The following is a 14,243-nucleotide window of genomic DNA, read 5'->3' as shown; positions in this document are numbered from 1 at the left end:
TAGAATGTGCTGAAACTCTATTCCTCTTCCAAAGTGCATCTCAGCCTCATGAAGCTTTTACTGGTCCTCTTTCCGGACAGAGTTAACCTTCACACCGAGGGATTCTAAACGTTTTCTCAATCTTGGAGTCATGGGATATTCACAATCACGCTGTGAGATACTAAAGGATGGAACCAGGGCTCTAGGGGCAGAGCCATTTTACTAAGCTGACAGAGTTAGTGAGTGGCGGTGGCTCTGTATTGACTCTGAGCTGGTTCCCAAGCCTAGCGCCTTTCCACTCGGACCCTGGCTCACTGTCCCTGCAGCGTCTGGCTGGATGGTGGTGTTGGTGTGTCTAATACCTACTCTGGGCAATGCTCCTAGAGAGAAGAATGGTCTTCTTCTTCTTCTTCTTTTTTTTTTTTTTAATCCCGCAAAGCATTAGGCAAAACAGCAATCCTAGCTAAGCCCTGTCTTCACTGGACACTTCTCAGGGGTCAGTCACTGTATGATTCCTCCCATTAACCCTTCAGAGTCCCCCATAAGGGGAGCATTAGGAGCTTCATATGAAAAATGAGGATCTGAAGCTCTGAGAAGCCAGCCAGGCCTGGAGTGTCCTGCAGTGTGGTGTCCCCCGGACGAGCCAGGCCCAAACTCTCCACCCTGTGCACGCTGGTGCAGCCGCCCCTAAGAGCGATGTCCACAGGCAGATCACAGGGCAGGCCCCAGATGCTGCAAAATCAAATCTAGGAAAAACTGATGGGAGGTTTGTTATTTTTAAGATACTTATTGGAAAAAATTCTAAGATATTTAAGGAATGTTAAGCTTACCAATTTTTCCTTTTGAAAAAATAAGATTTTTTCCCTTTCTTCCACCCTCAACTCATTTCTACTTGCATCTAAAACACCCACATAGTTTTTTTTTAAGAGACAGCAAACATTTAACTCTTACCAAGAAATTTCTGAGGCATAGAGCTCTTACGTTTGGCGACGTTACTTGCTAGTCTGTCCAGCACGAGAGATCTCTCTGATCCTATCTTGCACAGGTCTTCTGCCATTTCACTGTGATTAGTTTCTTCTTTAATGACTAAAGTCAAAGACAGAGAGGCCAGTTTAGAAAGGCTTATGTTTAAAGGGTTCAGTCGCGTCCAATGTTAAATCTGACATTTGTTAAGTGCCTACAAGAGCCAGGCCCTTCCTAGAGATTAATTCTAATCTTCCCAGCAACACTGCCAGACAGGCAGAGGCAGCCGGAGCTATGCCAATGACCAGCCACCTGCAAATGCTTCTTCCTCCAACAGCTGCTCACCACACATCATCCTCTTTAAGTCCAAATGCACAGGCACCACCACCATCACCAGAGGCTGGACTGGGATTAAGTATTGATGTCCCTTTGACAAGTCCTTTTAACTTTTCATAATACTCCCAAATCTGCTACCTCAGTCAGTCCCTAACAGCAGCCCTCTGAGAAGCAAAGAACTGTGTGATCTAACATCTGACTTCATGGACCAGCACAGTGAATGGAGATACAAAAATGTGGCCCCCAAGAGCCTACAGCAGATCTGGGCAATGTGGAGGAAAAACCCAGAGCCCCTTATCCCCGAGCATACAACAAACTCCTGAAAATCAAAGCACCCCTGACTGCTGTAGAAAATTTAGAAATTATGGAGGTAAATGCTGATGTGTGGGCCATTTCTAGTCATTCTCAATTGTTCTATGTCATCTCTTTCCATAATTGAAGATACAACTTTGTATCCTGCATAGCTGGATCTATATTTACATCAGTTATTGTGGTTGGAGTTATAAAAATATAACTCTTTCATTTCCCGGCAATTTATCCTAGTGTATAAGGAGATGATAATGTAAACTGATTATCTTAAATGCCTGATCAATTCTTCCAATACCGTTCCTGCCTTATGCTTCCTCCTGCCTCGGATATTTCATGCTGATTTATCATGGGGTCTTCGGTAGGGTATCCGTCTCTATTATTGATTTGTTTGTCTATTCTTCAAAGAGTTCCATCCATTTCAGCTACATTTTCATACATCACTTGACATTATTCTTCTTTTAAAAAGTTGCCAATTATCTCATGTATATATCCAGATACTTTATGATACATGGTTACCAGATTCCAGTAAAATTTACAAGCCAGTTTTATGTTGAAATGATACAGTAATTTGGGCAGAGGCCCATGGACGGCATCCAGACCTCTCTACCTCTGCAGTCTCCCATGTTTTCTTTCTTGCCTCAGTATGGCTTGCTGGTTTTCTTCATTTCTAAGTATTTATGTCTTCATTGCTATTATGAATGTTACTTTGAAAACGTATATTTCAAATTGGCTATTGTTGCTGGTATATTTTATATTTTAACATTTGGAATATGTGTTTTTTATTAAATGGGCAAACATATAGGCCACACCCTGATTTATATGCAAGATAAATATAAATCCATAAAACCCAATTACACTGGTCACACACTTCATCTATTAAGCTAATATGCTTCCTGACATGTCCATCCTTCTCTGCAAAGCCACACCCACAGCCTGCTCAGGGCTCCCAGAGGTCAGGGGTCTTCCTCTGCACCATGGCGCAGGGCCTCCCAAAAGCCTCCACCCCCCAGAGTCAATCACAGCAAGGAACAAGTGAGCCTGATGCTCGCGAGTCACAGGCTGCTCTGTCATTAGATGCATGCACCTCCAAGGGCTGGTGACTCTGTTTGTGCACCAAAGGCTCAAGAGAAACTTATTTTTTCCATAAAGACATTAAGAAATTATAAGAGGTGACCAAAAGCCTTTTACTAAAGAAAATTATATTCACAAAAATTCATCTTTTCCTATATTGCCTAACTGAGGCTTTGATTTTACTGAATCCACCCAATCTAAGGAGGTTTTGGGGGTGGGAGAAGAGACTACTTGCTCATCCATCTGAGCACAGACAAGGGGTTCTTAGAGGGGAACAGAGGAGGAGAGATGCATCAGAAGGCACAGGTTCCACCCATCCGGGTACAGCACAGCTGAAATGACCAAGCCCCTGCCTGCCTTCCTGGCCCTAAGCACAGTTCAGGAAGACTTCTGTCAAAGTCCTTTTATGGATCCCCTTAATACTTCAAGTTCCTTAAACCAGCAGCACCTACAAGGGCCAGGTGCTGGCAAGGGCAAAAACCAAAGGTGACTGTCGAAAGATATTTATGATCATTTTGCACCTTTTGAGGCCATACCAGACAGAAATAATTCAATGTAATTAAGTGCGAGCCTGGCTTTGTCTGCTGCCACACTGAGACCAGACCACTGCTCCTTCCTAGAGACGCTTTCATACCTCCTGAGTGTGGGGACATAGAGGCATCACTGTGGTAGTCCAAGTAACTTAACCACCAAAGGGAATAAATGAACATTTTAGGGTGAAATTGATACTCACCACAGGGTAATATTTAATACACATTACTGGCACGTAGCCTTACTGACATAGAGACCAATAGAGAAGAATTAGCTTGATGGTGTCAATATGTCAGTGACCTAAACATCCATGTTTAGGTAAGTACCTGACACATGTCTAGGCTCCTGCTCACACGTGGATCCACTCCTTTATGTTTCTTTCAGAGCGCTGCTATGAGGGTGGCCAGGCACGAATTATCAGTCGCATTTAAGCGATGAGCTCTGGGTCACATTCAAAAACAGAGAACTCAAACCCAGGTCTCAGTGAAATGAGTGCTGCTTCTCCTGCTCCCTCGGAAGCAGCTCTCAGCCGGCTGTGTACTGCAGCTTGTTTCTTTAGTAATGAAAACAGTGGAGGAAACAGAAATGATATACTGTCTGTTTCTTTTGTTCATTTTGTCTTTTCAATTCTATGCGTATATTAGATTAGTGTATTCAATAGGGCTTGGTATTATTGATTATAAGTCCTCAGTAAATATTTGTTGAGTAAATAAAATGGTTTATTAAGCATTAATATGTAAACTACATCATTAGGAGCACTTCCTTCCAAGACCCATTCACTTATTTTTTACAGAAAAAAACAATATTTGAATGTTGACATTTTATTTCAAAGGAACATAATCATCCTCTCGTCCATTAGTCTTCTGCCCTGGGGTCTGGCCATGTGAATTAATAACTGTTACATTATTATTATTTTAACATCCAGTTTCTTCTCTTCCACTCACCTTCAATGCCTTTCCATTCTAGACCTGAGATTTTGAAAGAAGCCAAATGACAATTTAATGGTATCTTCCCATTTCACAGGTGAGAAGATTGAGGCCTGCAGGAATCGCCTGTAAGCCCCAGATCCCTGGCTGACTGGCAGAGGAGACAGAACTCTGGCTGCAGAGCTCTGGCCAGGTGAGATGTTGCCTCTCCATGCCAAGACTAATTGGAATCAATTTTTAGCCATTCTCAACATTCTTTTTTCCTGCTCTCATCTGCCATTAATAATCTGAGGGTACTCTGGTGAATTTTCCCTTTTGAACCATTTGTTAAAGTCCGAAAGGTGAATGAGGCTTAATAAATTTTCCTCCATTTGTTAAATTTCGACTCACAGTCTAGTGATGATTTTTCCAGGGGTAGTGCTAAATGAATACTGTTTTGAAAGAGATTAGTTTTATTTGATCTCTTTATAAATTGCTTATCTCTTAAAAAATTAGGGAAGAACCGTTTATAACATTGCCATTCCCCCATATAAATCCAGCCTTTTTCAATACTCTCTCCACATCATTTATTCTACAGGCTCTGGGGTCTGAATCAAGTGCTATCTCGTTATGCAATACAGTGGAGCATCACAGCTCCTAAGAAAGAAGCGACCTTTCCTCTCATCCTTCGACAACCTCAATATTATCAACTACCAGGGGCTTCCAACAAACTTCAACCTCACACTCCATGCAGGAGTGGATACCCTGCCCTCAGTCTGAACTGATGCTTAAAATCACAGCCTGAAAGTTCTTATTTGATCAACTTTGTTAAAAAATTGTTTCAAAACAATATTTTACATTTTATTTTGTTTACAAAGAAATATCACTACTTGAGGTGTTTTTTTTGTTGTTGTTTTAAAACCACCAACATCCAAAAAACAACCCCAAAACTTTCAAGGTCACTGCTATCCTAGGAGTTTCTCCCGATTGGAAGTGGGAAGGGTTTTAAAATCAAGCTCTCTCTGGTCAGATGAGGACCTAGAAAGCTGGGAAGCACAACGTGCTTCTGGTGAAACTGATGCTATTGGCCAAAAACTTCCCTCCCTCCTAGCCCCGGCAGGAAGCAGGCCCAAGGCTCTGCTCCTAAGGCTGCATGCAGAGCGCCCTCCTTCCCCACCGTGCTGGGGGGAGAGCCCACCAGGCTGGCCTCCGAGCAGCAGCGCTTACCTGGGTACAGTGTGCCCGGAAGGCCCATGCTTTCCAAGTAGTTGTGGCAGCGCTCTTTATGTTCCTCTAAAGAGCTTCGCTGTTTATAGCTTCGGCCACAATATCCACATTTGTGAGGTTTACCAACTGCAGAAAACACAATTGAGTTCAAGACCCCAATTAAATGCCAGCCTTCTGTGTAAGGGGAATGCATGCAATACAATTATTACCAAAAAAGTTAAAAAAAAAAATTCTACCCTTGAGAGCTAAAACTGTTACGGACTTGGTGAAATTCCTGAATTTAAAAACGTTGGTGGCCAAGGGTTTCTTTAATTGTACCAAGAACTCATGCGACTCTTGTTTTGTCTTAGTTTGTCTACTTTACTGACTACCAAATTCTCTCCTGCTTCAATCACAGAAGCATAGCCTTTAACTGGAGAAAACGAGCCACTGCCGTGTTATAACGTGGATGCCAGCGACTGGACAGAGATGTGAGGAAGGCCCATGTGTTGGCCACATTGTCTGCAGATTTGCCTCCAGAGTAGGCCTCAGTCTATGCTGTGGGCTGGATCTGTCATGACGCTGGTGCTACATCTAACACAGCCAGAGTGAATTTAGTTCCAGGTGCTAAACTGGGTAACTTCAGTCTCTAAGAAACCATGCTGGACAAATATGCTTGAATGAAATAAGCGTTTTATTGCACAAATGTATTTTCTTACATAATATATCTTACATTTGTATTATATAATACAAAATATTTTGTATTTCCATGCATATGTATATGTAATACAAAATATTTTGTATTTTCTATGTATATGTATTTCTATTTTATGTATATGTATATTTATATGTATATGTATTTTCATATATTTCTATGTATACGTATTCTCATATACATATACATAGAAAATACAAAATATATTGTTCATAAACAGAGCTCATGGAAAAGCTCTGCTTTCTTGCCAAAGAGCTTTAGGATGGTGTAGCTTCCAGATCAGCCTTGTTCAACAGAACTTCCTATGATGATAGAAATGCTCTCTATTAGTGCTGTCCAATATGGCAGCCACCAGCCATATGTAGCTGTTGGACACAAAAAGTGTGGCTAGTGCCACTGAGGACTGAAGTTTTAATTTTGTTTAATTTTAACTTATTATAATTAAAAATACTGCATGTGGCTAGTGGCTGCTGTATTGGGCAGTGCAGTTCTATATAATGAGTTTTAGTCCTTCTTGGATTTTATTGAGTGATATTTTAGGAAAAAGAAAGACTAGCCAGGAATTAATATCATGCCTAAGTTTAAGGACTTCAGTAGATACCATTTTAAGGGATAAACTGAATAAAGTATCTTTAATCACTTATGTAAGGAATATCAATTTCCAACCTAATAGCCGAATCTTCTACTTCTTTCTCATGTTGTTTTATTGAACACATTTCAAAGTATTGTATAAAAGTTAAGAGCATCCAAATAGAAATGTTTGGTACAATGGTTTAGCCAAAGCTTATGTTGGTTAAATCTCTTTCTTAGGTGAACAGAAGCTACAGTAAGAAGACCAACATGAAAGCCAAAATTTGACTTCTCAACCATTTAATAGAGAATGAAAAGGATCTTTATCTATATAAAGTGATGTACCCCCAACATAAGGAAATAATGTTGAAACACAGAATATTGCCTAAAATTGCACATTTTATTGAGCATTGCTTTTAGAAATTAATAGGATGTAGATAACCACTCGATACCCTTTCCTGAAAAAGCTATCACTTCAGTAAATTCCATGATCAAATGGCTTCCTGTAAATATGACATGATGTCTGAATATCTATTTTTCTGAAAATATGATTGAGTTTAACTCTGGAACATAAGAAGTATGTTCACTGTAAGCAACTGAACTCAAGTGTCTCTTGAAGCATAGTCCAATATTCTTTGGGAAAGAAATTCTAAGCTTGCAACTTCCAAAGGAAGCCATGAGGCAGGAAGGGAGATCACTTCTCCACCCCTCCAGCTCCCCCAGCACCCTCTTGCTGTCAGCATCGGACAAATTCCCTAACTCTATCCCTGCTAACATGCTAGTTCATAAGACCTCAGGCCACCACCAGTTGCTAGAGAAAGCTGTGATGTTGATCCTGGTTTTTCATGGGACAGGGGAGTCACCATTCCACAATGGAGTAGAGTGTGGCCACATTTGAATTTGCCAGAGCAAGGCCAAAGTCCTTATTTCACTTCAGTGAAATCATTTTGAAGAAATCATCACTGTTTTTTTCCCCAAGAGCAGTGTGTGTCTCTATAGCATTTTCGGACAGACAGATCCCCAGCAGCCCTGCATCCATGATGGGTTTTCTCCACTTGCTCATCCGTGGATCCAGAATAGAAATACACAGTCCAAAGTCTACCACCATTTTATAACTACTCAATACTTAATGGTACTTAGAATAGGAAACCATCATGCCTCAAATGAAATACATAGGCCTGGAGCCAGAATAACATAAAATACTCCACTACATGTTCCTAACTCCACAACAAGAAAGGAAAGAGAGCAGCTCTGCTTTTAAGGACTGATGTGCATGAGAGATTCCATTGCAATCAGAGTAATCTAGGAGTGATGATGACCTATGGTTGGTGTCAACCTAAGAATGAGTGTCTGTGTTTTCCACTGACATGGGAAGTGGTGCTTCCCACTAACCCAAGGCAATATTGCTGCCAACTGTGTCTATGTCTACATGGCTCCTTAGAAACAACAGATGTGAAGCTTCTTCCTAGACCACTGGTTAGCATGGCAGACAGACTGCACAGTCCTCTTAGCTGAGGCCTCCATGGGCCTTGCTTATCAGGCCCAGGTACCACCTTTGTCTCCAGGTGGGACCACCATACATGCTCATCACCCATGTGAACATTTAAAGATGCTCACCGTCATGCTACTGTCTTCCTATCTCAGGGGAACCACCTGTTCTCCCTGTCCCTCTGTAACAAGGCAAGTGTCCCACTCCATGGCCCCCCTGCTGACCTGCCCGCCCTCTCGGGCAAGCAACTCCTCAGCTTGGTATAGCTCCTTTCTTGGAAGTTTTTAGGAAGTCAAATCACCCAAATCATGACAATTTTCTGATGGCGAGCATGTGGGGATCCTTCTCCATGTGCACCGCCAGGAAGGAGGTCAGGATGGAGAGGAGGTGATGCACCAGCCCCTGTGACTCCTCTCCTTTTTGTCTCCAGCCAACTGGGTGAACTACTGCAGGGACCACCTGCCAGGAGTGAGACCGAGTTCTTGCCAACATGGGTGCCGCACCCCTCTCTGGGATTACTGCCGACTCACACACTCGTTTAGAATGTCTCTAAAGCAAACCTCAGACACTCGCCTTCCAGCATGTACTTCAGAAGCCCCTCCCTTCTATGGGAAGTCTCTCCTGACTTTCCACCCCAGGACCCACTGTCCCCTTCCTTATGCTCCCACTGTCCCCTCAGACACTCTGTCATGCCTCCTGTAACACATTGGTGCTTTCCTTGTGTGCACCTGAGGTCTTCTGTGCAGAATGGGCACCCAGGGGTGCTCAGTAAATGTGTGATAAAGAGATGGACACAATGAGCAGCCTCTAAAACCCTCAACCATCAAATACACGCATCACATTTGGGAAGAGATGGCCTGGGCCGCTGCAGATCTTTCACAAAGAACACACGTCTGCCTCCCTGAGGGAGGCTCCTCCTTATCCTGCTACCCGGGGTGGGTGAGGAGCAGCTGGTCTGAGGCATTGCCATCCCCCAGGGCACCGGCTTAGAGAGGCTGCTGCTTGGAGAAGGGCCCTGGCTGGTGGCTGGCTGGGGCAGGAAGCTCCTTGAGGGGAAGGACAAAAGCCATCAACCTTTCACCTCCGAAGCCTCATGCAGTATGCTACAGCAAATATCCCCAACTGGACGGTATGAAGGAGACCTGTGCCATGTCATGTTGTATAGACCACACTGTAGGCAAACATGATCCATGACAGGCCGGCCAAGAGCCCTCTCTTCCTCTGCCCTGTAGAATTATGGGACTGCTGGATAATGAAACACCCAGGACTATTTCTCAGGAGGCAGAGGATCTAACCAAACTTTAGTGGATTTGAACTTTGCAGGCTGGGACTGTTTTGAGAATGATAGAGCGTTTATGCCTATGATGATCTTGTCAAGACTCCAGATTATGTGGGTTGTACTTTAACTGTCTAATTCAAAGAGAAAGGCTGCTGTCTAAAATCTGGTAACAGCCCCAGACTGGCCTCTGTAACAGTGGCCTTGGCTGGTTTTTGGTGTGAGAGCCACACTGGGCTCAGTCTGGGTGGGTGTGCCCTAAATCACCCTTCTCTACCAGCTCTGCAAAAAAGCTATCCATTACACCTGTGTAAAACACTCCAAAGCGGGACTTAACAACAGAAAGAATTGTACTTGAAAACGTTTTGGGTCTTAGCAGTACACTTGGTGAAAACATTTCCCGCAAAATCCTTTAGGGAAACCATACCAGCCTGACAAACGGGATGAGGAAGCCTGTTCTGAAACATGCTACCTAAGGTGAGACTTCTGTGTGTGTATGTGCATGGGGGTCCTGCGCCCAATCTCCCTGGTGCAGTGGGAAAAGTAGAATATGGGGAGGGGGGATGGGGCAATGTCAAAGAAGCAACAGCTCACACCCGATGCAGGACTGCGAGCTGGGAGGGACTTAGGGTTAGCCAGCAAGGACACAATCCGGGACCCAGGCGGGCAGAGTGGAGGAATCCCGGGACACCCAGACAGCCCCAGACTGCATCCAGGGGACCTACCGGAGTGCGTCCTCAGGTGGCCAGTGAGGGCGTCCCTCCGGCGGCAGGCGTAGTTGCAGAGGTGGCATTTGAAGGGCTTCTCCCCGGAATGCAGCTTGATGTGCCGGAGCAGGTTGCCCTTCTGGGTGAATGAGGCCCCGCACTGATTGCACTGGAAGGGCCGTTCTCCTGGGACGGAGAGAGGAGAGCTGGTGAGAACTAAACTCAGCGTGGGGACATGAGGACGATGCTACGAGAAAGTTGTTTCCCACGGGGGCCTGGTGACTTCCACCGGCTGCAGGTTTGATAGAACATGAGGCTTTCAGACTAAACCTGCCAGCTCCTTAACGCTTCACTGGCTGGGTCAATTTGATCTGAAAATCTAATTTTTTTTCCCTAAATCAGAATGGCACATCACAATGCAAATTCAAACTCATTTAAATAAAGTGACTGCAACATTTTGTGATGAAGAGCCACTCTTCCTGATCAGCAGTTTTGGAATAAACCAATATCCAATTTTGCGTGTTGTGGCATTTGGTGGGGTTTTTTAATGTGGCTTTTTTCAAAGGGTCTTTAAAATATGCCACTGAAGCAGCAAAATAAAAAGGAAACTCATTAAAAATGCATTTCAGGATCACAAGTTCATTTCAGCGTTACATTCTTATATTTAAATGAAAGGCACTTCATTATAACAGTTATAATAACTTCTTTTCATTTACATTTTCCCTGTATTTTCCCTTTCAATTTCTTCTCCATTACCTGTCTGTCCCTAAGCAGGCAAATCAGGAGAGAGACAGACAGAGAGCGTGAGGATGAGAGAAAGAAAGAGAGAGATGGAGAAAGATTGAATAAAATGAGAAGTTAAGAAACTGTGAAGGAAGCCTCCCATCTTCCAAAGAAAAGTCCCAAACCTTCCTATGGCAGGACATACAAGTCAGAGTTGCATTGAGATTTCTAGCTTTTTCTTTCTTTACAAATCCTAAAACATTTAAGCTATTATTTGTCTATATCCATAGAAGACAAATTATATTTTAAGTACAGGTATTCTAAGAGGTGCAATTTAGTTGTTATGAAGGAATTCTTTCAGGGGTGAGACTGCTGCATTTGTGACTAAGAAAACACCTGGCCCTGTGCTCTGTGTGGCAGCACCTGTGTCTCCATTCTGGCGCTGACAAAGGGATAAACAGGTATCTGAGTAAAAGAAATATGCTATTGTCCTACTGAGTAGTCACAGGTCTTGGAATCTAAATCAGGGAACATTTCATTTAACTCTCACTTCGAAGAGTGATACATTTGTCACGTTTAAGTAAACATGAAACTCTTTTGTAAAACAAATGCTTTATTTAGAAGAAGAATGCTATGTGACCACAATTCCTGGTGTTGAGATATTGTAACAACATATTTCCTGGAGTCACTTTTTTTCTCAGGAAAAAACAATGTATTAAAATGTCTATTTAACCATTTCCCGATTGATTAATGTGATTATGGTAAAGAAGACAGCACTTCTCAAAAATGATTACACAGAAGCATATCTGGCACTATTAACATCCACACCAGATTTAAAAGTCTATATTGACACTTGAATTTCATGATTATCATCACTTTTTTTTAAGCTGGCGGGTTAGATGCATTACTATAAAAGCTGAAACTAATTTACAGTGATGTTCAATTATAGGCCAATGGAGAGGTCCTGATACTAACCAGGAGGTATCTGGTATTTCTCCAAATCCTTACAGAAATCTGTATTAGCTAAGCAGACAGAAGGAGTTTAAACGTAAGCAGGTTGGAAGGTGATGGTGAAACAAACTAACTAACTATACTGTCTGAGTTACAAACCGATGCATGTAAATCAATACTGGATGAAGAGGCTAAAACAGCTAGCAGCCAGGTAGCCCAGGAGAGTTTCCACTGGAGAGAGATCATTTAATTATCTATTAGGAACAGTTCTGGGCCTTCTGTGCACTTGTGCATAAATGTGTGCATTTAACTCCAAGTGGATAAAAAGGAAAAGTAGAGTGAGCTGGTGCAGGGAGACCCAGGCAGCATGAGACAGACGTGCCTCCAACTACAGCTCTCATTTGGACAGGGTGGCCTCTCAGGAGAAAGCTCATGTCACAAAAATGCTCACAATAAGCATGTGACAACATCCTGGTGACACAACAGTGTTTGTGGTATGACCCTAAATTAGTGAATCCAGCCCTACACTTATACCTGGGAAAGACCCCCTTCCGTGCTGGGCAGGTGCTGGAGTCCCATGTCTCTCCCCAGGTCTGGAGGGCTACAGGGAAAACAGGAGGCAGAGCCAGGGTCTCTGTCCATCGCAGACAGAAAGGGCAGATTGCTACAGACACATGCCCTTCTGCAGAGCAGAGCAGGGCAGGGCAGGCAGGCAGGCAGGGGTTCACTTGGATCCTGCAGTGCCTGGTGTCTTAATACCTGCCTGCAAACAAATTTCACTGGAAACCTTTTTTGCTTCTGAGTGCCTATGCTGGTATGAACACATAGCACAAGGCATGGGGGTGTTAACAGAGCATTCCCAGGAGTGACAATACAGAGCACTCCACTCAAGTAGTTTCCTTTGGAGGGGTCCGCAGCTAAGAAGACACGTCCATGGAGCTGGGGCACAAGAACGCAGCCCACGCCATGTGTGTTCTTGCGTGGCTGGGGTCCATCATTTGCCTTCTGCAGGTCAACAGCTATTGCAGCTGAGTAGGTCAAATTTCTTCAAGGTTGTATTTACTTTTATTTAACTGGGATGAGGACATTGATGTCATGAATTTGAAATTTAATTTTTAATCCCAATGACTCCACAGATCTCCCATTTTAGGAACCCTCTGTAAGAAGGTTTGAACCCCCTCTAGAAACTTCATTGGGTAAAAAGGGAAGTCTTCATGGATACTATGTCATAGAATTTGAGGGCATTTCAGAAGAAAGTGAAAAAATGTGTTTGAACTGCAAGAACTGATGTAGGTCTACTGCAATCATACCTGGGAGGAGCAGTGCCATTAGGGTGCTGTTTTTAGGAGGCTCGGGGACTGCACCTTTTTATCTTACAGATGGGAACTAGGTAGGCACAGACAATCTTCTTGGTCTTTGTTATTAAAAATCCCATCATTTAGAATAATAATGTGGTGTATTTGCACCCTGCATTTCCTGCTTCCTTCCTACCTCTCTCCTCTCTGGTTCTCACACTAACCCTGAGACATTGGTGGGGAAGATGTTACTATTACACCCGAGTCAGAAATATAAAACTGAGCTGCACAACAGGGGAAGTGACGTGCTGGTGCCGATGAGCTGATTAGAAAATGGCGCCAGTGGTACTTCACCAACGTGGGGATATGGGCAGAGGCGAGACCGCCCCTGAATCCTCTCAGTGTATCCTGGAAGGGACTGAGAAGCTGACTCAGCCATGGGCAGGAGGAGGAACAATGGCCACAGTGCAAGTCCTAGCCTGTCCAGTGGGGATTCCCGTCGTACCTAAGCCCCAGGTGGAGAGCCCTCCGAATGGCCCTGTTCACTGTCACTGCTCAGCTGCACTGCCCTGCTGCCTGAGGCGGCTCTGTGCTCCACAAGCTGGGAGCTTGTTAGGAATGCTTGCTCTCCTGCCTCCCCCCAGGTCTGAAGCAGAGTTGTATGTTCACGAGATCTCAGGTGATTTACATGCTCTTTCAAGTTTGAGAAGCACTGCTCTAGAAATGTTTTAAGCATAGAGAATTCAGAAAGCATGCCTTTTCTAACATATTCCACTCAGATCCCAGGAAAATGAAAACCTTTTCTAGCATGTCTAGTTATTCAAACCAAGTTTGGCCAAACCAGGTATTTCTGTATCTACCTGGGACCCTTTATATTTAGGCAAGTGGAAATGCATGATGAAAACAATTCATGAGTTCATTGCTTCAAGTGTGTGTATTTTTTTAACAAAGGGCAAGGCAGAAACTATAAAATTGACTTCTGAAAGTTATTTGTTCCGTAAGTGAAAAACTCAGCTTATTGGTGTGCAGGTGGCACCTAGCTGCTATTTGTTGGGAGAAGTGAGCAGCAAACAGCAGGTGCCACCTGGCATATCTGTACTTGGCAGGTTTATTCATTAAATGTAATTATTCTTTTTATCAAGGCAGGCAGTCATTATATTTTGGCAATTTAGTATGCCAGAATTTGATTCACTTATCAAATATTTATTTAAGAGAAT

At 43.4% G+C, this 14,243-nt stretch overlaps 1 protein-coding gene across 14 annotated transcripts in view; it reads right to left on the bottom strand.

Moving 5' to 3' along the window:
* The window catches only part of IKZF1 (IKAROS family zinc finger 1), a 101,004-nt gene that overhangs the window by 12,309 nt on the left and 74,452 nt on the right, over nucleotides 1–14,243 (bottom strand). For 8 of the 14 annotated variants that reach the window (XM_034964082.3, XM_063606231.1, XM_055115939.2 and 5 more), the window contains 3 exons: nucleotides 10,076–10,243; nucleotides 5,322–5,447; nucleotides 931–1,065 (listed from right to left, as the gene is read on the bottom strand). In XM_034964082.3, the coding sequence (XP_034819973.1) occupies nucleotides 931–1,065; nucleotides 5,322–5,447; nucleotides 10,076–10,243 (429 nt within the window). The remainder of the gene's footprint in view (nucleotides 1–930; nucleotides 1,066–5,321; nucleotides 5,448–10,075; nucleotides 10,244–14,243) is intronic. The other 6 variants (XM_057302872.1, XM_034964083.3, XM_034964084.3 and 3 more) reach the window with 2 other exon arrangements.

The sequence above is a fragment of the Pan paniscus genome, chromosome 6, assembly GCF_029289425.2.
Source record: "Pan paniscus chromosome 6, NHGRI_mPanPan1-v2.0_pri, whole genome shotgun sequence".
NCBI lineage: Eukaryota > Metazoa > Chordata > Mammalia > Primates > Hominidae > Pan > Pan paniscus.
The sequence above is the reverse complement of the archived record's forward strand: the minus strand, read 5'-3'. Positions and strand labels throughout refer to the sequence as shown.